Source organism: Haliotis rubra, unplaced genomic scaffold, assembly GCF_003918875.1.
Source record: "Haliotis rubra isolate DU_JTF1 unplaced genomic scaffold, ASM391887v1 Scf328, whole genome shotgun sequence".
Classification (NCBI taxonomy): Eukaryota; Metazoa; Mollusca; class Gastropoda; order Lepetellida; family Haliotidae; genus Haliotis; species Haliotis rubra.
This window is the reverse complement of record NW_025767000.1, coordinates 775438-799767: the sequence shown is the minus strand read 5'-3', so window position 1 is coordinate 799767 and position 24330 is coordinate 775438. Positions and strand designations below refer to the sequence as shown.

Here is a 24330-nt window from a genome sequence, read left to right as displayed (position 1 = left end):
GGAGTGATATTGTGAACAGCACTCCATGCCATCAGGGCATGTTGACACACGTCAACCAAGTCACTAATCTGACCTCATTTAATCTCATTTATTATTTTGCTAATGTACGACAAGCATAGCTTCCTGACCACCTGTTCTGACTCAGATAAAGAATTTGTCTAGCTTTAAAGCAAGTTACTTTTTACAGAGTTTAGTATTAAAATAAAAACAACATATTAATCAATCAATTTTTCATCTCTACAGGTTTTAAACAACAACCTTAAATTGCAGACATTTTTTAGTTACAACAATGATCTTTTGACTTTTATGCTACATTTCAGACACTGAATTCACAGTCATGAGAACAAGGAAATCCTTATAATGGTAACCAGTCCTAGCTTGTGAAGATACAGGTTAGACTTGGTCTTCGGCAACCCATGTCTATGGTATCAGGCAATGAACTAAATCATGTTGTCAGGCTCACTGACTTGGTTGATTTTTGTCATCATATCTTTATTCCTTGCGACATGTATCGGCAAGTTTTTCCGATTGTTTACAGGCAGTCTGAATAGAGTTGGAATATTACTGAGTGAAGTGTTTAACAACAAACTGCTCGTCTAGGTCCCTGTGGCTTTTGAAGCCTTTGTGTAAATGTCTACCAATACAATTGCTGCATGTGATAATGAAACCGTTATGCGTGCACCATAATAACTGCCATTTGCTGTGCAGGGTTAAATACCTACTTAGCTAAGCCATGTCTGCCACAGGCTCTATCCAAATACTGTTTTCACATGGCAAGCAAATCTCTGGTCAAGTTTTAATCCAACTTCTTTGTTCAGTTTATAAACATTCACTCAATGTTTCCATCTTAACTGGTCAGTGTTTGATGACAAGGGGTCATGCAAGGAAGGAGGACCTTTGAATGACCTGTCTAAAACAAGCACTGACCCAAACAATTCAACAGATCTGTCAGCAGACGTTGATCTGAACTCACACAGACGGAGAGGACAACTGAATGCTGAATACTGACAAACAGTAACAATCTGTCAACAAACAATATTGCCAGTGTTCACACTACAAAACAGCTCCAGCATCTCCAGCTGGTCTCTACTTCAACAGACATAGGGGTTATTAGATTTAACTAAATGCAAAATGTGAAGGAATCAATGACACCCATTCTATACAAACATGATCATGGTCAGAATGAAATAGTTGTGCTAAACAATCTCAATGAAACCATTTTCTTGGTCAAAGCCAAAGTGGATTACTGTAATACATAATACCACACTAAAAAAAATGTTCAAAGGTATTTACATGAATGGCATTAAATGAAGTTGGATGAACATTGAAAAACTTGAAACATCTGCAGATCTTAAAGTCTCCACACCAAGACCGGTTGCAATGCTTTAGTATCAAACTTTACTGAAGTACTGAATTCTGGTTGTAATATATGCCTATATTGTGTAAGAAAATGATTATTATTTTTCGTTTCTATCAGTTCTCAGGATACATCATATTTATACCCAACAAGGTGTTTGAGAACATATTTTGCCCCTGAAAAGATTGACAAAGACAAACAAATACCTGTCATATGTGGTAGGTCCAATGATGTAAATAGTCCCAAAAAAAACAAAAACAAATAACTTTAACAATTTATAGAATTTGATATGAGGATCATGGCTGATAAGTTCATGTTTTAACATACCAAAAGAGTTGATGGTGACAACACTTCATCAAAACAGTTTGGAAAAGCTTGTAGCTAAATGTTGGTCTTCTCAGACAGCTCAGCCATAAGCTCTAATGCCATCAGAGGAACACCCAGTGAAAGTAACCTCATACTACACACTTCGGGTACCAGACACACCACCTGCCCCAAATTCCAATGGAGAAAGTTATTTGGAGTATACATCATTAAAAAAATCCAGTCTATGAGTATTTGTCAGAGATCCTTGTTTATTAAGATGCATTTCCTCCTCACCTCTTGGAGTCGGTCCCCTGAATCAATTTGGGATCCATCGACTGCTTCAGCTCTGGAAAGTCCTCGCACACCCATCTGAAACACAAAGAATCATTCGTTACACAGCCACACAATGGCAACACGGTTCGTGGAAATAATAAAAACAGTGCATAGTTGACTGAAACAAAACATCAAGCAGAAATGAATCACCACTGAAACGGATCATGATTGGAAGTGTTGGTGGAGGCAGTTATGACTAAATGTGCGAAAGCATCTTCATTAATCAGCTGTATAATATCTCCATTCAATGATAATAAATGCCCTAGACCCATTCGCCACCATGGATTGGCTTTGAATCTCATTCAAAACATGTGAAGTAAAAGAATCAAATTACAATCATGAGCTAAAATAATTTTCTGTGTGCAGTCCCTGATAAAAGAAACAGTGTGATTTTATCAATTCCTTAATGAAACAATAGCAGCACACGAGTCCTTGCTATTTATCACAAAGGGGGAAGACTGAATGCACTGGATTAAAAGATTCATTAAAAAAGATATAAGCTGTATTGAGGTACACCTCACTCATAGTAACTTGCCTCTTAAGTCTGTCATTTTTGAAAATTTGATAACATATTTTTGTTTGGTTGTTTAATGCCATGTTCACCAATATTGCAGCTATAAAGTCAGTTTGTAAATAATGAAGTCTTGACCAGACAACACAGGGACTGACAGTGGCGTTCATGGGCATCAATCTATGCCAATTTGGGAACAATGACATGAATCGATGAAGTCACCAAACCTGACCATCCGATCCTCATGGTTGCCTCCTACGACAAGCATGGGTTGCTTATTAAGACCAATGTTAGACTATGTCTTCGTGTAGCCTTGAAATGGCCTGTATCATGACACTGAATTTCTGCACCATTCCTATAATTATCATCTAACACTTCTACACAAGACACCTGCTTCAAGGGAAATCTTTTTGCTATTTGCTATTTGCTTTTTCCTAAACATTCTCTTTAAAATGATGTGTGATAAAAACAAAACAAATAAATAACTGATATATAGATTACCTGTTTGAGAACATGTCAAGTCAAACATGCCACAATTATTCACTCCTAACAGTAGTAACAGATCATTACAATACCTCTTGAGTACTTCTAAAACATGCTTAGGAAAAGGTTATTAGTGGATACAAGTCATTGTGGTTTCTGTTTTTCAAAACTAATGGAAAATATTTATTCTACTTCTTCAAAAACAACTTTAAGTACACCCATGATGTCTTTACTATCTTCCTAGAAACCCAATAACCATGGCTGTTAACAGAAGAAAATATTATCAGTAGCTCCTAATGGCTGAACCATTGTTACCCTTGAGCATGTTGAGTTAATAGAATTTGACATTGGAGATTGTTAGCTTGTTGGATAACATCTTTGCTATGAATTATGAAATCTGTCATCTAACTTATTCATAAGCACAATTCCCTGATGTTAACGACTTTTTATGACTCACACAATACTTTCACAAAGAAAACTGCAAATAAACACTACAGATATCAAGGTTGAAAAGCTAACAAGTAAAAATCAACTGCCAACAACCGCAAACAGCAACAAAGCGTTCTCCATAAATAACTTTTATATCCTGAAGCCACCTCAAGTTCTACAAAAAAATGTCCTTGCCTTATAACTGAGCACAGAAAGGCAATTAATTTCTTTCCCGACATCACCCACACCAACCCTCCAGATATGTCAAAAGTTGAAACAAATCCATACAGATGCTGGTGCCATGTCAAAATGGCAACAGCATCTTGTCTGCAGATGAGACAAAAAGGGCCAAATTTTTATCTATCCAGGTGTAAATGCATGTTAACATGATTAATGGGGTTTAAGAAACAGGAAGAAAATGTAATTTTTCAAGTAAAATTCATATTTTTATACTTATCCCTGACTCATGATCTTTTGCTTATCTCCCTTTTCCTTGCGAATGGTATTGGAACACTTGAATCCCTTGAAGTTCCCGAAGTCGACGTAAAAATACACTAACCCACGTGTTACCTCCCTTCTCCCGCGTAAACAGTCATGTGACCAGCCTTATTTGTCACTCTCTCCTGATTTTTCTGCCCAAGCACTTGGATCTGCTGTGCAATCCGAAATGTTTCAAGAGGGAAGGTTGGGAGGGCTTGACCTCATGAGTCAGGATAAGTATAAAAATATCAATTTTACTTGAAAAATTACATATTTTTTCTTATCCGGACTCATGATCTTTAGCTCATAGAATCCGACGGATTGGTGGTGGGTCAGGCCACTTCCTGGATTCATCAGCTGTCCTTAGATACGTCCTGTCCTGAATTTTCGTCTCCTTGTCTTAGTCTTTGAAGATATATCTTCAGGGCTCTGACCGGACACAAGGATAGGTCTTCTATATCCTCTGGTCCGAGGATGGTAGATAACGCTGGTACGTAGAACTGTCTATCTGGCTGACCAGGTAGTTGGTTCTTGGCAATGAAGTCCTATCTAAGTCCTAGATGAACTGCATAATGTTGCCCTGTATCAAATCTGGTTCGATGAAGTCCAGCGCATGTATCTCAGACATTTGAGCTGCCGTGGCTAGCGCAAGCAGGAACAGAGTCTTCTGTGTCAACAGCTCCAGTGTAGTCTGGTCTAGAGGTTCGTAGGCATCACTGGTAAGATGACGTATTACATTCAGATCCCAGGCCGGAGCTCTGAACTTCTTTTGCTGGTCCTCCAGTTTAAAGATCTCAGCAGAGCAAGTAATTCTGGTACTCTCGTCAAACTGATGCCTGTTTTCATGGTAATCACTGTACTGATGGCGGCGAGGTATGTAGATAATGTCGAACCTTTCAGATGTCTGGTCTGTCTAAGATGACACAGGTATTCCGCCTGTTGAGGATGAGTAGCTTTCATCGCAATGAAGTCTTTCCGCCTTGCATCAGTCTCAAACTTCAGCCACTTATCATCATACAGGTTACGAGTAGATCTGCATAACGCTAGCGTTACTGCCTTGGCTGCCCTGGCGGAGTATCCTCTTTTCTTCAAACATGTTTTGATACGGTCCAAACGTGTAACTGGAACAGTGTTGGGTTCCTGTGGACTTGCTTGTTGTGCGGATGTATGAGTAGGTTCGGCCAATCTGGTAACTTGATTGTTGGACTTCCGAGATCTTCTATTAGGTCTAGGAAACATACTCTCGCTGGCCAGTATGGCGCGACCAAGGTCAGTTGTAGCACCTGTGTCTGTTTGATCTTCAACAGTACTTTCTGTAGTAATATCAGTGGTGGAAACGCATAAGCCTTTAGTCCTTCCCATGATATGTTCAGTGCATCTGTTGCCCAGGCCTGAGGATCTGGAACTGGTGAGACAAACGTCTGTAGTTGTTTGTTGAACCTCGTGGCAAACAGGTCTATGCATGGGGATCCTATTTCCCTTATGATGAGCCGAAATGCTTCTGGATGGAGTAGCCATTCCGTAGGTGACTGGTGCAGTGGTCGGGAGAGAGCGTCTGCAAGCACGTTCTGGGCTCCGGGTACGTGACACGCCTTTATCCAGATGTTTCCCTCGTCCATGATGTCAAACAACTGGAATGTGAGCTGTAGTAGGCTTGGTGATCTTGTAGATCCTTGCCGATTTTGGAGAATGCCACAGTAGAGTTGTCCGTGTGGACCATCAGCATTCTGTTTATCATGCTCGACCATAGTTGTAAGGCGTTGATCACAGCTTTCATCTCCAGCAGATTGATGTGAAAATGCTGCTCTGTTTTGACCACTTCCTTGATGCAACTTGATTGTTGAGATGTGCACCCTAACCTTGTAGCGATGCGTCTATGTAGAGATGTGTGTCGAAGGCTGACAAATAAGGCTGGTCACATGACTGTTTACGCGGGAAAAGGGAGATAACTCGTGGGTTAGTGTAGTTTTACGTCAGCTTCGGGAACTTCAAGGGATTCAAGTGTTCCAATACCATTCGCAAGGAAAAGGGAGATAAGCAAAAGATCATGAGTCAGGATAAGAAAAAATAATCAATCATATCTGTAAAATGAGAATAATCTATGGGAGTGCAATAACATATCATTATTTATGTGGTTCTAAGAACATGATGTAGAATCATTTCATTTCTACAAAAAGAAAAAGTAAAATTATCCATGTTCCTATACCTTTTAGCGGAAGATCTGTACCGGATTTAACAATATGAACAGTGAGTGAGTTGGCAGAAATTGGCACTAGTCCTATAGTCCTGACCAAACTAGCCAATAGTTCAGGTGTGATAAGTTGTGCTCTGTGCTCCTACATGTCGCTTTAATGTAAGTGGAAAGCCGCGAGTGATGCAGGTCTCAGACATTTACCACTTTGATGAAACCAATAAATATGAATAGGTCCTAATAACCTAGAAACATAAATGGGCTAAACCACAATTCGAACACATGATGACAGTTACCGTGAGTGCCAAAGGGACACAACTCTGCAGAGGAATTGTCCCCACACATCTTCATTGAACATAAACAGGAACAGAAAATTACTAGCTTGATATACATGCGGGTTTGAGAGACTAAATCAAGGTATCCTTGTAATGTAATGTCTTCAATTGCCATTTTAATGAAACATTTTTTGCTAAACAAACAAATATCTCATTTGCTTGCATATTTCTTTCTGTCTGCTGAAAAGGCAATTTCTTTTCATATATATCTATCTACATGTACAGTACAAGCAATTAAGTTATACCCGTGACATCTTAACAAGATGAAATTACGAACGCCTGGCCATATTGACAACAACAGAGCCTGCAACAAATGATTTCACCACTTCTTTCAACTCCCACTGAGAGGTGCATCTCATAGCACATAATGTATTCACAATCCATAATAGGCCAAAAATAAACATGATGAGTAAGCACTTGATATAAAACAAGGCCAAGTTGCCTAGTGCAGTGTTCAGTACTGGCATACAGTCTGCTTGACTAAGCACCACTGTAACCTATTATACTATATGCATCAGATGCAGCACTGCACCTCTCGTTCAGCAGACTTGACTAGGTCACAGTGACCTAGGAAGCTCCTTAGGACACTGATGTTTGTACGTGCATTCTGAAAATCAATTCAGTCTTGAGATGTATGTTCTCCACTTGAAGTCATTTAAAGATTATATGACACTTAAAGGGACAGAAAGTGACAGTAGTATCCCGACAGTTTGTCCATAGCAAATGTATCTTTAGGGAAGATTAAAATCATACTTGTAGCAGGCAAGTCCATGAAGAATTTTTTTTAAAAACAACAAAAGAAAATATCAAAATATGTCTCACACACTTCTCTATCAGAATAGATTTGTTGATGGACTAAACAATTAAATCATGAGAAATTGTACTCTTAAATTGGGGCCTATGAAACATATGTTGAAGTCATTTACTTTGATAAAAGACATGATTGAGTGTGTCATGTTTGTGGTGAAGTGCTATGTTGACATAGCGTTATCAAAAAAAGAGGAGAAATGAAACTGCAAAATACAGGCTTCTATCCCTGCTTCCACACTATAACATGCTGAATCCACTTATGAACAGAAAATGGGATTCTCCTCGAAACGATAAAACTATTCCCCGCTAGATAATTAGGGCAGCATTGATCATGACACTTATCCGGTTTCAACTACAGCAGGCAGATAGACTATTCAGCAGTATTCACCTCAAAACTTAGTCAACCCAGACATGACTATTTGCTTCCTATTGTTTTTTCACAACAGCCAACCAATTATTTGAACTTTCATTTTCTAAATAACAAAGCAGACAAATAATAAAATTTCATATGTAAACATGGTGAAGCTGCTTCTATTTTCACTTTCAATTTTAGTTCTGTTATGTTCTTCTTCCCCTGAAACCAAACCAACCCCAACCTGAAAACAATGCCTGTAAATGCAAGCATTATTCATGTTATAGTGGGTACACCAGCCCCCAAGATCAATTCTCCCTTCTGACAGGTTCCTGCTATGCATTAGATTCTCCATACTCAGGCAAAGGTATTGATCAGGCTGCATGTACTATGCACGACCATCAATAAGGCCTGTCAGAATAAAGGATGGAAATAACACAATGTAACCATCTATGCTTCTCGTTCACAACACAAGCATACAGACACTTGCACTAGGATAATGATATCCTTGCAGATTAGTGCCAAACACGAAATCCATGCAGCAGTGCCATTAGTTCATTGTTAGAAATACTAGTTTTATCTGGCATACAAGTCCAGTCAAGGTTTTCAACATTTGAATTGCTTTATTCAGCACTGCAAATATTATTGTCAATAATACCCAGTCCGCATTTTTTTAGACTGAGTTGAGAAACATAAAAGTGTCAAGTAACACTATTGCAATGACAAAGACCTGTCTGAACTTGAATATTCTGGGGTTCGACAAATGTTCTTAAGCCTTGCCTACTTTGCCTACTTAGGCTGCTTAGAGCTGTAGATATTTTGCATGTCATTCCAGTTGACTGATGTATCCATAGAGAATATCGTAAAATACAATAACATTACACTTTCTAGAACAGTAATCATAATCAGTTTACATGGAAAGTCTATGAATCATGAATCGTGGACATATTTATGATTTGGTGTTGGTGGGTTAGTTCTTTTCACTTTCATTTGCAAATGTGAAAATGCCAAAATGATTATCTCGCATCCTTAACCAAGATAATATAACAAAATGTATCTTTTTATTTTTGATTATCTATGTTCTATCTCGCTTATATTTTCAGAATAAAATTAGTTTCCTCCTGAAAAAACCCCAACCAGAATATTTTTGTTTCCTCAATGAACAATATTATCCCTCCATTAGAACATTACATTAGAACGGTTTACATTTTTTACTAAACTCTGCAACCAAGCAACTTTTCAGTCGAACTGTTTACATGTGCCGGTGCATCATCTATTTGTGGAAATTGCACAACGCTTAGCTGTAAGGAAACAGGCAGTATCTGCTGACTCGACAGCAAAAGCACACATCAACAGAAAATAGCATCAACATGCTACCACATGTAACAGGTCCCTCCTCAGCGGTGGTAGATCATAGACAACTACTTGAGGAGGAGGGATACCTTCGCAGCGCATCTCGGCATCGCATCTCGGTATCGTACTGCAGACATGCCACCTGGTGGCCTGGTGCTTAAAATAGAAGGTTATTGACCCACCACATTTTTTTCTCTATCGTGTATTGATCAAAAGATTTGTAGGCTGGATGATACTGCATGAAGTATTGTGGTACGTTTGCTAGTAAGCAGCTTGTCTGGAAGTAACCTAATTACTGTCTTCGCCTGTCTGACCTATATTCGGTATGAACAAACTTCTCCATATCAGTGGCGACTCTCTAGCCCAATCAATATCACTCACAGGTATGTACGTCATTATTACCTAATATGGTCAAAGTCACGCCCATCTCTGTGACGATATTGGTCATAAACCCACATCTTCCGACACGACAAATCTTTGGGGTTTCACGAAAACTGTTCATTCACTCCCACTCATTGAAACAACAAAGTAAATGTCTAAGGATTCTACCTTCTAAAAGACAAAATCAATATGAAGAAAAAGAAAAATCATGAACATTTGTGTTAATACAAAATGTATTATAATGACAAGAAATGTAACTTAATAGAAGTTATCGTTCTCTTCTAATGGTGAAAATCTCTGGCAAAGGCCTGTCAGAAACATTGTGGACATAGCAGAGTGCCTAGAGAAACAACCACAGTCCACAAAGCTGTCAGAATATCAATTTCTGAGCTTAAATATTCATATATTAGCCTGGTTTTCTAAATTTTTCGTCATTCTTCTGTAAAATAATACTTACTACAGCAAGTTTGCCATTATGGTAATCAGTTTGTTTCAGCTCTTTTCTCCATAATGTGATGTTTGAAAATATTCTTAGTGTCCATATCAGAATCAAACCCTAAAAGGAACATGACAAGACAAACTTCTGAATTCTGTGACTTTGACCTATATAGATCTAATGTCCTAATGTTTGTTTAACCTTGCTAGTACAGATAAAGTACATGATTTTACTTTCAACCTTAGTCATGGCTTTTCCTACTACATATTTGGGACAGTAGATGGAACACAAGGAAATTTCCAATTGACCTTAGTCTCCCATTGGTCATCATTAAATAATGACAGGTACTGCTATAACTAGGACAATGTATACTCTGCTTGCCAAATAAGACAATTTCACTTGAAAGCACCAGGTGTTTTGACATGCTGTATCTTGACGGTTCACACCCGGACTTTCGAAAAGCAGTGGAGAGTGGCAATGCTCAACACTGCTCTTATAACACCCGGAGTGTCGACTGCCTTGGAGAACATGAACCTGCGAATAGCAGAAAGACTGCGCTAATCCGGTCTCCTCTAATTAACGAGGGAGAAGACATCAGTACTATTGTTGTTGAAATGAGAAAAGAGTTTGAGTTAACTATATAGATTTCTCACATTTCCTTCTCAATGATACAGAGGCTGCCTTGGAGAACAGTGAACCTATATAGAATTTCCTTCTCAATGCAGAAATGAGAAAAGAGTTTGAGTTAACTATATTTCTCACATTTCCTTCTAAATGATACAGGCGAAGTACACAGGGAGAAGACATCAGTACTATTGTTGTTGAAATGAGAAAAGAGTTTGAGTTAACTATATAGATTTCTCACATTTCCTTCTCAATGATACAGGCGGAAGTACACAACCGTTGTTGTTGAAATGAGAAAAGAGTTTGAGTTAACTATATAGATTTCTCACATTTCCTTCTCAATGATACAGGCGGAAGTACACAACCGTTGTTGTTGAAATGAGAAAAGAGTTTGAGTTAACTATATAGATTTCTCACATTTCCTTCTCAATGATACAGGCGGAAGTACACAACCGTTGTTGTTGAAATGAGAAAAGAGTTTGAGCTAACTATATAGATTTCTCACATTTCCTTCTCAATGATACAGGCGGAAGTACACAACCGTTGTTGTTGAAATGAGAAAAGAGTTTGAGTTAACTATATAGATTTCTCACATTTCCTTCTCAATGATACAGGCGGAAGTACACAACCGTTGTTGAAATGATAAAAAGTTAACTAGATTTGTATTTGTATGTGTTGTAGAAATGAGAAAAGTTTACTCAATTTGAATCAGATTTGTAACATTTCTTCTCACGGATACATATTTAACTATGTAAGCTAGGTAAGTAACATAAACGATGTCTATATCAGCTATATCATGTTGAAAATGCTCCCAAACCATTAATAAACCACCTACTAAAACTTTATAATGAGCTTGGATAAACGGTCAAATACCAAAAGCCTGGAAACATTCCCCTATCATACCCATACACAAACAAGGGGAAGATGTAAACAAAGCCGAGTCATATCGGCCAATATCTCTAACATCTAACATATGTAAAACCATGGAGGGTATGGTTAACAAGCACCTCACACAATATCTTGAAACACAAAATGTATATAATAAAACTCAATCAGGCTTTCGCAAAAAAAAGGTTTCAAAGGGGCACTTCTAAATTTTGCATCAGCCTATCTAACAGACAGAGACTTTAAGGTCTCCATAGACCATCAAATCTGATGATATATTCAACAACCTCTGACCTCAGTAAAAACATAAACAAATCCCAGTTTGCCGACGATGGAGCAATATGGGTTAATGAAAACCAGCACTTAACGTGGAACAAACACTCAATTCATACAAGAAAATGCTAGTCAGATCTCATCATTATTAAATACCTATCACATAGTAAATGGGGTAGCAACAAACAAACATTACTACTATTATATAAATCACTCATCAAATCTAAATTACCCTATGGCTGCGAAATATTTCAAGATATGGCACAAACACCAATTCCAAGCACATTCTAACAACCCCAAATTGATTAAACCACTCATTAAATATCTCATTCATACAAAATTCGACAAAAAAGAAGAGACATACGCCAAAATGTTAACGCCTAATTACCTCCTTACGTAATACCCGAAACATCGAATTTATAAAATTTCAATTTTCGCCAGTCCGAGTGGACACCATCTTGACCATTGTTTCTCAGTACCTTGTATACTGCTAGCATATATCAAGACATAAAAAGTCATTAGAGAAACTTACAAGTAACCAAGGTTACACTGTGTGGTCCGAGTATTTTGTAGGTGAGTGAGGATATTTGTGTTTATTGTAGACTTGAAGGTATTCTCACTTGGGGTAAACAGTCAGGCTTGGGTATTTGTGTTATTGTACCCCTGAAGATACAGTTACTTGGGGTAAACACTAAACAAGTGTGGCTTGGGTATTTATGTTATTGTATTCCTGAAGGTATACTCACTTGGGGTAAACAGCGAGGCTCGGGTATTTGTGTTATTGTACCCCTGAAGGTATGCTCACTTGGGGTAAACAGCGAGGCTCGGGTATTAGTGTTATTGTACCCCTGAAGGTATGCTCACTTGGGGTAAACAGTGAGGCTCGGGTATTTGTGTTATTGTACCCCTGAAGGTATGCTCACTTAGGGTAAACAGCCGAGGCAGGCTCGGGTATTTGTGTTATTGTACCCCTGAAGGTATGCTCACTTGGGGTAAACAGTGAGGCTCGGGTATTTGTGTTATTGTACCCCTGAAGGTATGCTCACTTGGGGTAAACAGTGAGGCTTGGGTATTTGTGTTATTGTACCCCTGAAGGTATGCTCACATGGGGTAAACAGTTGGATTGGGTATTTGTGTTATTGTACCCCTGAAGGTATGCTCACTTGGGGTAAACAGTGAGGCTCGGGTATTTGTGTGATTGTACCCCTGAATATATGCTGACATGGGGTAAACAGTGAGGCTCAGGTATTTGTGCTATTGTACACTTGAAGGTATACTTAATTGGGGTAAACAGTGCTTGAGTATTTGTGTTATTGTACCCCTGAAGGTATGCTCACTTGGGGTAATCAGTGTGGCTTGGGTATTTGTGTTATTGTACACTTGAAGGTATACTTAATTGGGGTAATCAGTGTGGCTTGAGTATTTGTGTTATTGTACCCCTGAAGGTATGCTCACATGGGGTAAACAGTGAGGCTCGGGTATTTGTGTTATTGTACCCCTGAAGGTATGCTCACTTGGGGTCAACAGTGAGGCTCGGGTATTTGTGTTATTGTACCCCTGAAGGTATGCTCACTTGGGGTAAACAGCGAGGCTCGGGTATTTGTGTTATTGTACACTTGAAGGTATGCTCACTTGGGGTACACAGTGTGGATTGGGTATTTGTGTTATTGTACACTTGAAGGTATGCTCACTTGGAAGTAAACAGCGAAGCACAGGTATTTGTGTTATTGTACCCCTGAAGGTATGCTCACTTGGGGTAAACAGTGAGGCTCGGGTATTTGTGTTATTGTACCCCTGAAGGTATGCTCACTTAGGGTAAACAGCGAGGCTCGGGTATTTGTGTTATTGTACCCCTGAAGGTATGCTCACTTGGGGTAAACAGTGAGACTCGGGTATTCGTGTTATTGTACCCCTCTAGGTATGCTCACTTGGGGTAATCAGTGTGGCTTGGGTATTTGTGTTATTGTACACTTGAAGGTATACTTAATTGGGGTAAACAGTGCTTGAATATTTGTGTTATTGTACACTTGAAGGTATACCAAATTGGGGTAAACAGTGTGGCTTGGGTATTCGTGTTATTGTACCCCTGTAGGTATGCTCACTTGGGGTAATCAGTGTGGCTTGGGTATTTGTGTTATTGTACACTTGAAGGTATACTTATTGGGGTAAACAGTGTGGCTTGGGTATACATGTCATTGTACCCCAGGAGGTATGCTCACTTTGGGTAAACATTGTGGCCAGAGTATTTGTGTTATTGTACCCCTGAAGGTATGCTCATGCTCTAATATATGCAGTCAAGAATTTCCCATGAGATTTGACCCACAGACTTTCATATTTAACTATTGAACACTGATATTACAGCTGATAGTAAGAATTACTACTACTAAATGCAAATTATATATGAATATGCATCCCACCACTTGTCAAAATTTTGTTTATCACCAGCACATGCCTCATTTTCGTTTCTCCAACACTTAAAATTAATCATCTGTACAGCCTCTCTACTTGATTCAAGTTATATCCTGTTTCCTCATTAGAAATGAGGAAACTGCAAAATAAATTTCCTAAAATATTATGAATACCATGAAAACAAATCAAACATGCCCACATTTCCACGTCTGTGGTTCCACTTCCCATATTGAGATATATTTCAGTTCCTGCACGTACCACAAAATTTGTTCAGGGCATGTCATATCATGTATGTGGAATTTGACCTTACTGGTTGACCTCACTGTTAGAAATATATCTAAAAATACCCTCCCTACTTCCCTGTAAAGCCGTAAGTGTTCCATGAAAACATTCATCCTTATCAAAATCACAAATTTCTACCAGCACATTCAACATGCTTTCCTGTTGGGCAAAAAAGAGAAACCTTAGAAAAATGACTTTCAGGTACTGCACTTGGTGTATCCCAGTACTGAAAGACCTCTTTCAACTGAAGGATCTCTGCCATCAGAAGTGTTTACTGGGTGCCTAGCAACCATTGACTAGCCTAGTGGCGATTTAAATACAATAGTTTCACTGCTATAAGAGCCATTACCACTCTAAACAACAACTGGCATCATTTGTGTCTGATTAATGAAGTAAAACATGAATAATCCTGAATTCGGCAACTATTGATTACTTTAATGTTATTTGGGGAAATGCGGAAATTTGGAAAAGGACTGCAGTTTTAATTTTTCCCCATGGCAAAATTCCGGTTCAAAATCTATTAGCAAATCTTCTACATCTGTCCATGGGTTTCAACTTTCTCTGGGGACACATATCTAAAACAAGGATGCAAAAGTTCCTTCTGCTGAAATCTACATTAATTTTGGAAAACCTGTCTGAGTTAGGGAACTGAAATAAGTACTTAGTTTCAAACGTCATTCAGTTTTAGGCGAACAAAGTGAATATTCTGTGTCAGTCATACATTGTGTCAGTCATACAGTGTATATACAATTATCAACAATGGTTATTATGAGGAAAAAGGGGAAAACGTACAACATTAATTCTCCAAGTAAACAAAAGCCCACAATTACCATGACAATATGCGCCTAAACCTTTCAGTCTACTTGTCTGGACTTAAATGTTGGCATTTTTTCTGGGATTTTAGTCTTAGTATATGGTTGGCTTTAGCTGATCATACTAGACCACAAGAAATTTGAGTCAATTCATGCTTTGATTTTGTCACCCAAATTACAAACATAATCATGATGATAGCAATGAGATTACAATGAGTTTGATAAAATTAACATATTTGTACCTTGTTTTCCTTTTCAGTCTACATATTTAACAGTGAGTTGGATTTCACAAAACCTTTACCAGTATACCAGTTGTTTTTTTTAGGAAGAACATTCATTAACTGACAACCTACACACGCGTTTGTAATGAAATCAACATGAAAACAACACAAACATTTAACTTGTCATGTCGAAAGCCACAAGTCAGGTGAGACTAAATCAGGATGACTCCTTAAGTAACAGTAAAAGTATTGTGTGCTTTTAAGTCTGGCTGTATATTCTTCCAAAGCTTTATATTATACATTAGCAGATTCATTTCTGGTGGTTTGAAGGCAAACTTACATGTAAACCAAGTCACAAAATATGTTTCATCTGTTTTCAATGTACTTCCCACTGTAGTTTCATAAAATGAATACATTCCAAAATAAAAGCATGTCATAATTCAACTGACTTTACCAAATTGGGTCAAAGCAAAAACATATATCATTTACTTAAAATCGAACAATGACAAGTGAATTATGATCTAACACTATGTCAAAAGTTTGTCATTCACAAAACAATCATTGAAAGGCACCTGGTGTGCTGACCCGACCATGACCTGCGTGAAGTTATCATCTGTCAATCAACTTTCCAAATAAGGAGTTAGGGTCACTGTGCCTCAAATTCGCGGCAATCCTTTGTTCAATACACAAATAAATTCAACAAATTTACATTTCACTTTCATTCTGACAAATCATAGGTTTATAGTGTTGAAGTGTATTGAACTGAGGTTCAAGTTACCGACATTTTTTAGTTAACTGTACAGGCGTACTACGTGGAAAGTAGGTTAAAAATCCCATACATTACTTCCACTCAGAAGGCTTGTTCTGTTAGCAAGTGCATGCATTTGTAAGCACTGCATACCCATAAGGGAACGAACACGTATGCACCTCTTTAGAGGAATGTTCGTTCGTAATTTGTTTCGACCATAACCGACATTATTGCATCCAAGATTGCCTGAACAAAGCACGTTCTTTCCACAATAAAACCAGACCAAGAAACACACCAGTGTCCACTCGCATCGCGTGTCAGTAAGTCGCAGGTCATTGGCACAGAAAAAAAATCGGCCCAGAGCAATAACAGACAAGTGAGATGTCTTACCTTATCGTATCAATAATCTCATGTGCTCCGTCTCGTCCGTCCTGGAACAAATAAAACACATAATATAGTTTACATATAATGTAAATTTCGAGAGATATTTCCCATCAAAGGGGTATTTCTCAGTGTATTTACTTTGCGTTGGGTATCGTGAATCGACGGTCAACACACATTGCTTACCGATCCAGGGATGGGCCACTGATAGACCGCTGGCTCAGCCCCAGCCGGACTATGCAGCTTCAATTCCTGGGTCATTCTTTATTCTGACTTGCTTTTGCTATCCATCTAATGGTCAAATACCCGAGCGGTGATGAAATATTTGACCATTTCCATGTGATTTCCTCCCCTTCACCCTGTGACCCACATTCAGCGTCGTCCCTCTCGAGGAAAGCCGTTCCAATCACTATGTTTCGTACTTATTTCTGATTGGTTGATATCTTACTTGAAAACTGTTTGATTGGTTGGTGAAACCGACGAAGGAAATCTCCACTGGAATGGCGGCCCACTACGAAAGCAGTTGGGGAAACACCCTTACAAAAAATAGAATTTTTGATGAAACTATCACTGATGACAAGAATGGCGATATCCCAAGAAATGTACAGGCTTACGAAGTTTTGAGTAAATTTGAAACCTGTCAAATAAGGATTTAAATTTGTCAAAATGGTAGGTTATGTTACTTCCCACTTTGTGTCAATCACTTGTTTCCCTATATTTCAGAATTTCGTGATTTCCAGATCATAAAAATGACTCCTAATTTCTCTGAATGAGTAAACTTTGGAATCAACGCAGTCACCCTAAGTCATGCTACTTCTGACCAAGCGTAGTAAAGCGAATGTGGTGGCTTATGCCGGAGTGAAGTTGAAAGTTGTATTGCGTAAGAGGTCGGTTTGATGGGTTTATATAAATGGAAAGCACATCCCACGCACTTCCTACATCAGTGACGAGCGATTTCCATTTGTAGATAGAGTGGAATTCCAGAACACGCGATGACATAGATCCATGATCAAGCCACATGTAGAATATTAGGTGACATGAAAACATCCTGATTTGTCATACATCCATTCTACAAACAAACATGTAGGCCCTAAGTACCCACTTGGACTCAAATTTTGATACAATCACTTATATGTACAAATAGTAGTGGACTGTCATAAAAATATTGATAGACCTGATTTACATCAAGCTGTTTGTATTTGTTGTAAGTGGTAAAATGATTTTTCTGTTCTTGCTTGTGACAAATACTGGCAAATATTGATAGACCTGATTTACATGAAGCAGTTTGTATTTGTTGTAAGTGGTAAAATGATTTTTCTGTTCTTGCTTGTGACAAATACTGTCAAATACAGTAGACAAACCTATTCTAGAGCATTTATGTTAGTTCATGTGAGCTCAGGTACTAAGAGTTCATATATTCACACTATTATCCACTGACAGTGATCTAAGGGACAATGTTTGGACTTGTAGACCAGCTCAAAGTTGTTTTGCATAGACAGATACACTTAATGAGAAATACCATTCATTTCTTGGGGAAACTGGAAGACAACAGTTGTATGTTTATTGTATCACTAAATGTATTAAATATTGGACAAAATTCATCTCTATGAACACTGGCTGTCTACCTAAGCAAATGTATTTAATGACGTATAGATTAGATGAAGCTGGCCATATATCTTGGGCAACGTATGTAAAGAACATTCTCTTCAAATATATATTTGGATAATATAAGATGCAGGAAATCCTCAAATATTTATTTCACAATTCAAACAACATACCATGGACTGTGGTCAACAGCGGTGGACTGTGGTCAACAGCGGTGGATTGAAAACATATCTAAAAAATGGAAACTTAAAACATATTCAACTTTCAAATCAGATACAGGAACTTGCCTTCAGCAATTAGTTAAGAAGACCCATCAAAAAACGTTAACAAGATTCCGCTGCAGCAGCCATAAACTTATGATCAAAACTGGATGTCATACTAATACAGAAGAAACCAAAAGATTATGCATGCCCACAATGCCAAAGATTAGGTTTAAATTTCATCAAAAATGAACATAATTTCTTACTTATATGTAATTCATATTCAGTATAATGGCAACATTTTATCAATAAATTTTTCTACACTAATCCATCATATGGAAATTTTGTAATCAATGTGAGAGTCACTCAATTATCACTGATTTAATATCCATGTGTCATAACCTATTCATGAATAAGTATTATGTTTGTGTTATGTATATTCTATGGGCCTGTAGCCTGAAATGGAAAATAAAATTTTATCTTGACCAAATACCATCCACATTAACTATTTAGCCCTCAACTTGTTAGTCAGTAGGTACAGTTAGTTTTTCATCAGACTGGATTCCAAGAAACATTTGTAATTTTGAAAGTTAATGTCACATTATTTGAACAAAGCTGATTAAGTAATACTGTTTATTTCCCCCTGAATCTTTTAGTCCCCATACATACAGTATTCCATTTTAAGAGAGATCCTGTATTTCAGCGACGAAGTCAAGCACCAAGCCAAAGGAATGGAATTGTACAAAAGCGGCAAAGTGATGAATTGGAATCACCTCGAACAGTCAAGGTATTCTTGTTACATTGGTATTATCAAAGATGTATTTATGTCTTTAGTATGATACAATCAACAACTTCAATAAGCTGGATTTAGATGAAGGCTTTTGATTAATTTACAGCTGTTAATCCTATCAGTTGTTTATCCAGTCAGATTGATTGTTTAATGAACAAGCAGTTGGTCTGATTAGGTTAATTGGAATTATGCCATCTTGGCTGGACATCAGGTGTGAATGTTGATTGGGTCAGTGTAGTGACACATGATAGACTGTAGATTGTAATTACAGAATTCTATCTGAATTTGTCTGGCCATTTTGCATAAAGAGGGATAGATTTAATAAAATTATGACAATTGATTAATGAAATATGATTATTAGAGTTTTCTCCATTGGCTCTAACGAGAATACTTTTCGTGGTTCCAAGCATGTCAGATTAAACATTTGTCGGACAAATAGGAGTCAGTTAAGACACATTTGAGATTAGTTTATGACTTATTTCATTTATAGCATTATAACAGGGTATGAAACTCCCAAATAATTTCAGCCAGGCCACAGGGCTGGTTGTATGTAAAACTTGCCAGCCCTGACCAAAACTTACCTGCCCACAAAATATCTTCATACTACATGTCAATTTTTACCCGACCGACGGGCAGGTGAATTTGAGAATCTGGCAGTCCGTGATGAAAAAAACCCATCCCGGGTGGTCAGGCAGGCAGGCATTTCGAACGCTGATGATGACCAGATATGATTCAATATGAATTCATGGGAACTGTATGTGCCAAAAAGAGAAAGGTGTTAGCTCCAAAATTGCCTAAAGAAGACTTTCAGTTCCTAAAGAAATACAACATCCAACAAATGCTTAGATTCTATCTCTACTAAATTCTTATTTTCCTCCTTACAGGACAAACGCCACAAGAAGTCGAATGCTGAGATCAGCAGTGGATACCAATTTCAGTCCCCATATCGACAGCCATTAGCTAATATAGCCAACAGCCACTCTTTCCATGATGGCTCATCACATGTAAGTTAACATGGTCATTTGATGACCCAACGAAATATGAGTGAGTTTAGTTTTACGCCACACCAAGCAATATTCCAGCTATATGGCGGTTACAAAATATGAATTGTTGGGTTCTGAGTTAAGAACTGGTTCCCTGCAATGCTTGCTAGTTATAATTGGCAACTTTGTGTATTGGGTGGACGTCTGTGTATTTCATCGTACCCCAACAGTTCATGATATTGACTCCATTCTACCTTGTCATAGTCGTGACGTCAGTTCGTAGTCACGTGAGAAGCACCGCATGCTCTTGTCTACAGTGCGCCGTTAGCTTTTAGCAGGTGAACAGTACCGTTCACATGTGTCTTCAAAGATTTGGTCACGTTTTCTGTTTTGAATCATTATGTTCTCTCACCACTGAGTAAATAATAGCGATGAATCGGTACACTCTTACCACAGTACAGTATGTATTGCAGTATAAGGCCTTCAGTTCGGTCCGTTTCGGTTCAGTATATGACAGCTTACTTCTGGGAAAATAGCGACCGTGTAGCATAGAAATGCATAGATTTTGACTAAATGTTTCCATTTCTAGACATTTTAGATAAGGTTAAAAGGTTAATAAAATGATGGCACAAAAAACGAAGATACTGAATTTTTGGATCGCATTACAATATACCGAACAGAAGGCAAAATGCCGCAGTTAACAGTTTCACTCCTAGTAATTAATAACTGAATACATAAACAAGACTTACCTGTAAGTTGAAGTTTGATTGTGGTTCTACAGTCATAATCAGGAACAAAGTGCCCTCCCTTTTACCTCCCCAGATACATGTTTGATGTGGTATCCCCTGTTGTTATGTTCGTATATGTTCACTGAATAAATGCAAACAAGACTTACCTGTAAGTTGAAGTTTGATTGTGGTTCTACGGTCATAATCAGGAACAAAGTGCCCTTCCTTTTACCTCCCCAGATACATGTTTGATGTGGTATCCCCTGTTGTTATGTTCAGTATATGTTCACTGAATACGTAAACAAGACTTACCTGTAAGTTGAAGTTTGATTGTGGTTCTACAGTCATAATCAGGAACAAAGTGCCCTTCCTTTTACCTCCCCAGATACATGTTTGATGTGGTATCCCCTGTTGTTATGTTCGTATGTGTTCAATCACTCTTTTAAAACTATTGCCAAAGTGACAATAAATTTTAACTCACTCACTTACTCCTTTTAAAACTGAAGACAGGAGCACGTTTCTTGCATGACTACATAATTCCTGACCATAGCTCAGTAGAACCACTATCAAACTTCAACTTGCAGGTGTCTCTTGTTTAATCATTCAATTATATTTTAGGGGGGCAAATGGGAGCCTAGTTGTTAGGCATTTGGTCATCATGCTGAAGACCTGGGTTCAATTCCCTACATGAATACAATGTGTGAAGCCCATTTCTGGTGTCCCCCACCATGATATTAATGGAATATTGCTAAAAGTGGCGTAAAACCATACTCACTCACTCAATTATATTTTAGTCACAGCCATACACCAGAAATATTGCAATAATATGGTGTTAAGCAACAAACAAACAGAATGTGATTTTATCATCTCTATTGCACCCAATTAATGTGTAAACCAGGGCTTCATTCTCAGAGTGAGTGAGTTTAGTTTTATTTCTGGTGTCCCCTACAGTGATATTACTGGAATAAGTTTAAAAGTAGAGTAAAACCCAACTCTCTTGCTCTCTTCGAATAAAATCTGTCTGTGTACAGTACCATTTATAGGTTGGATCATTCATCACTGTATTTGACCTCCAGTGATCTTTGCAAGTAGCAAACTCATACCAATATGATTGTCAAGGAAACTGGGGAAAAGTTGTTCATTTCCTGATCAGCTGCTGAGGCAGACATGTGGTTCATGTCATGTAACTGTTGGGGAAATCCCTTATGATGTGAGTCAGTGTCCAAGATATATTTAGATAGTGTTACTCAGTGTTAGTGATCTCACTTCACCATGCCTAGTATGGTGTCTCCTCTTTTGTCAGGCAGCCAATAATCACATTGGTCAAAACTCATGTACAACATATAAGTGAGTGTGTTTTAGTTTTAAACTACTTGTAGCAATATTCCAGCAATATCAGGGCGAGGGACACCAAAAATGGGCTTCACACATTGTGCCCATGTAGGGAATAGAACCCGGATCTTTAGCATGAAGAGCGAACGCTTTAACCACTAGGCTACCCCACTGCAACACAGCATATAAACATATTTGCTTGAACAATATGTTCAAGTAGATTAATTTTAATTGCCTCATTGATTCTACTCAGTGACATAAATATTACAATTTCTTCTTGAGTCTTCTCATTTTCATATCAATACAATCTGTTTTCTTTCTGTGTGTCAATTTTATATGAAAAAGGAAATTTATGGTTCTCTTTCATGGAATCTTTTCAAATTTATACAAAAACAAACTCCTTAGCTAGCTTACTCTGTTTGACATCAGACAAAGGTCAATTAGACCCTAATGGATGTATATTTTAACTTGAACATTAATTATTTTAATTATTGAATCATTGGGTTATCTGGGGTTGTTCATCGTAACAACAGGTTGACCAAAGTTATCATCCCTGCCATTTCCTGTCAGACAAGTAGAGTATGACCCTGAGTATTGTTTGGGGCTCAGGAAAATATGATCATGGATACAAATCCTGGTTTGCCCCGTTTCAAGGTTTCTCAGTAAAATTTCCATACCCTTGCTCATATGTTTCACCTAAATAGTAAACATCCAAGAGTTGCATCACATCAGGCTTTGCTTCCATCTAAAGTGATGCTGTAGTAAAACTAGAATGAGAAAACAATGTTATTTTGTTCTTCTGTGTTGTGTTCAGTCCAGTAGTGCAGTTTTGTCTTGTGTTCAGTCCAGCAGTACAGTTTTGTCTTGTGTTCAGTCCAGCAGTACAGTTTTGTCTTGTGTTCAGTCCAGCAGTACAGTTTTGTCTTGTGTTCAGTCCAGCAGTACAGTTTTGTCTTGTGTTCAATCCAGCAGTACAGTTTTGTCTTGTGTTCAGTCCAGCAATACAGGTTTGTCTTGTGTTCAGTCCAGCAGTACAGTTTTGTCTTGTGTTCAGTCCAGCAATACAGGTTTGTCTTGTGTTCAATCCAGCAGTACAGTTTTGTCTTGTGTTCAATCCAGCAGTACAGTTTTGTCTTGTGTTCAGTCCAGCAATACAGGTTTGTCTTGAGTTCAGTCCAGTTTTGTGTTGTGTTCAGTCCAGCGCTACAGTGTTGTATTTGTCTCCAGTTTGGTGCTCCTAACAATCAATTTGTATTTCATCCATTCAGTTACCCTTGAATGTTGTTGTGGCTATGGAAATCTGTGCAATGATAACATTGTTCCCTTATCACCCCAATTTGCTTTCGGTAAATCACACCATGATTTTTTATGCTTTAAAACCCCCAATACATTCAGCTACAAATGTACCTTACAATGGCTTATAAATGTACTATATATGTAATATGAACACTTGCAGCCTAATCACTGTGAATGTATTAGTTGAGATTCTATGAAATATTTATCAACATTATACTACCATCCTATAATTATACCAATAGCTTTTGAAACTAAACACACAGAAATAATTAACTGTGATTATTCATATAGTGCTCTAAATAATCACATCCATTTAATGTTACATCCATTTTAGTGAGCAATTATTATAAGACTCCATGCAAAAAAGTACTAGAATCTGTACTTTTCTAAGAAAGTGTAATCCCAAATATAACATGTTACATTTCATACTTTTTAAATGGCATTGTGTGTTTTCATGATTCTCAGAACTGACCGTCAAATGTGTAATTAAATATAAGTGACAGAGCTCCAGATAAGATTTAGCTCATGTGGGTACTGTACCCACTGTATTTTTTTGGAGTGGGTATTATGACTGTTGAGTGGGTATTTCATTTTCTGTTACCCACTGCTTTCAAATATGTGCGTATTTCAGTCATTTTACTCACCTAAATATTATGTCATTGAGTAAGTTTACTAAGCAGGTATGTTCCATCCTTATGTCATTCCTAATCAAAACCAACCTAAATATAATGGAAATGATTTCATAAAAAATCACTCATCCTCTACTGACAGTACAACACTAGTCCTATACTAACAGTACAACTTGATAGCAATTGATGTATTTTTCATTACGCAAACTATTTTTATAAATAAATTCCATACGCATTTGTTTTAAACTGACATTTTAAATGCGTAGTCGCAACAATTATTTTTCAATGCGTAATTGGAAATTTTTTATGCGCATTTTACCCCGATACACAGCTTATCTGGGCCTCTGAGTGATATATCTTATGTTATCTTCAGCA

At 37.8% G+C, this 24330-nt stretch overlaps 2 protein-coding genes across 10 annotated transcripts in view; one reads left to right on the top strand and one right to left on the bottom strand.

Annotated features, from left to right (window-relative positions):
- LOC124284037 (histone-lysine N-methyltransferase, H3 lysine-79 specific-like) overlaps nt 1-16788 on the bottom strand; it is a 51534-nt gene extending 34746 nt beyond the window's left edge. For 5 of the 9 annotated variants that reach the window (XM_046720079.1, XM_046720078.1, XM_046720083.1 and 2 more), the window contains exons 1-3: nt 16579-16787; nt 16402-16442; nt 1958-2032 (exon numbers count right to left, since the gene is read on the bottom strand). In XM_046720079.1, coding sequence (XP_046576035.1) covers nt 1958-2032; nt 16402-16442; nt 16579-16653 — 191 coding nt within the window. In that variant the 5' untranslated portion in view covers nt 16654-16787. Of the gene's footprint in view, nt 1-1957; nt 2033-16401; nt 16443-16578 lie in introns of all 9 variants that reach the window. The other 4 variants (XM_046720085.1, XM_046720080.1, XM_046720084.1 and 1 more) reach the window with 2 other exon arrangements.
- A 105-nt stretch (nt 16789-16893) lies between these two features.
- Nucleotides 16894-24330, top strand: part of LOC124284039 (DNA repair and recombination protein RAD54-like) — a 49542-nt gene continuing 42105 nt past the window's right edge. Inside the window, exons 1-3 of the mRNA XM_046720087.1 lie at nt 16894-17061; nt 18901-18984; nt 19872-19991. Coding sequence (XP_046576043.1) covers nt 17059-17061; nt 18901-18984; nt 19872-19991 — 207 coding nt within the window. The 5' untranslated portion in view covers nt 16894-17058. The remainder of the gene's footprint in view (nt 17062-18900; nt 18985-19871; nt 19992-24330) is intronic.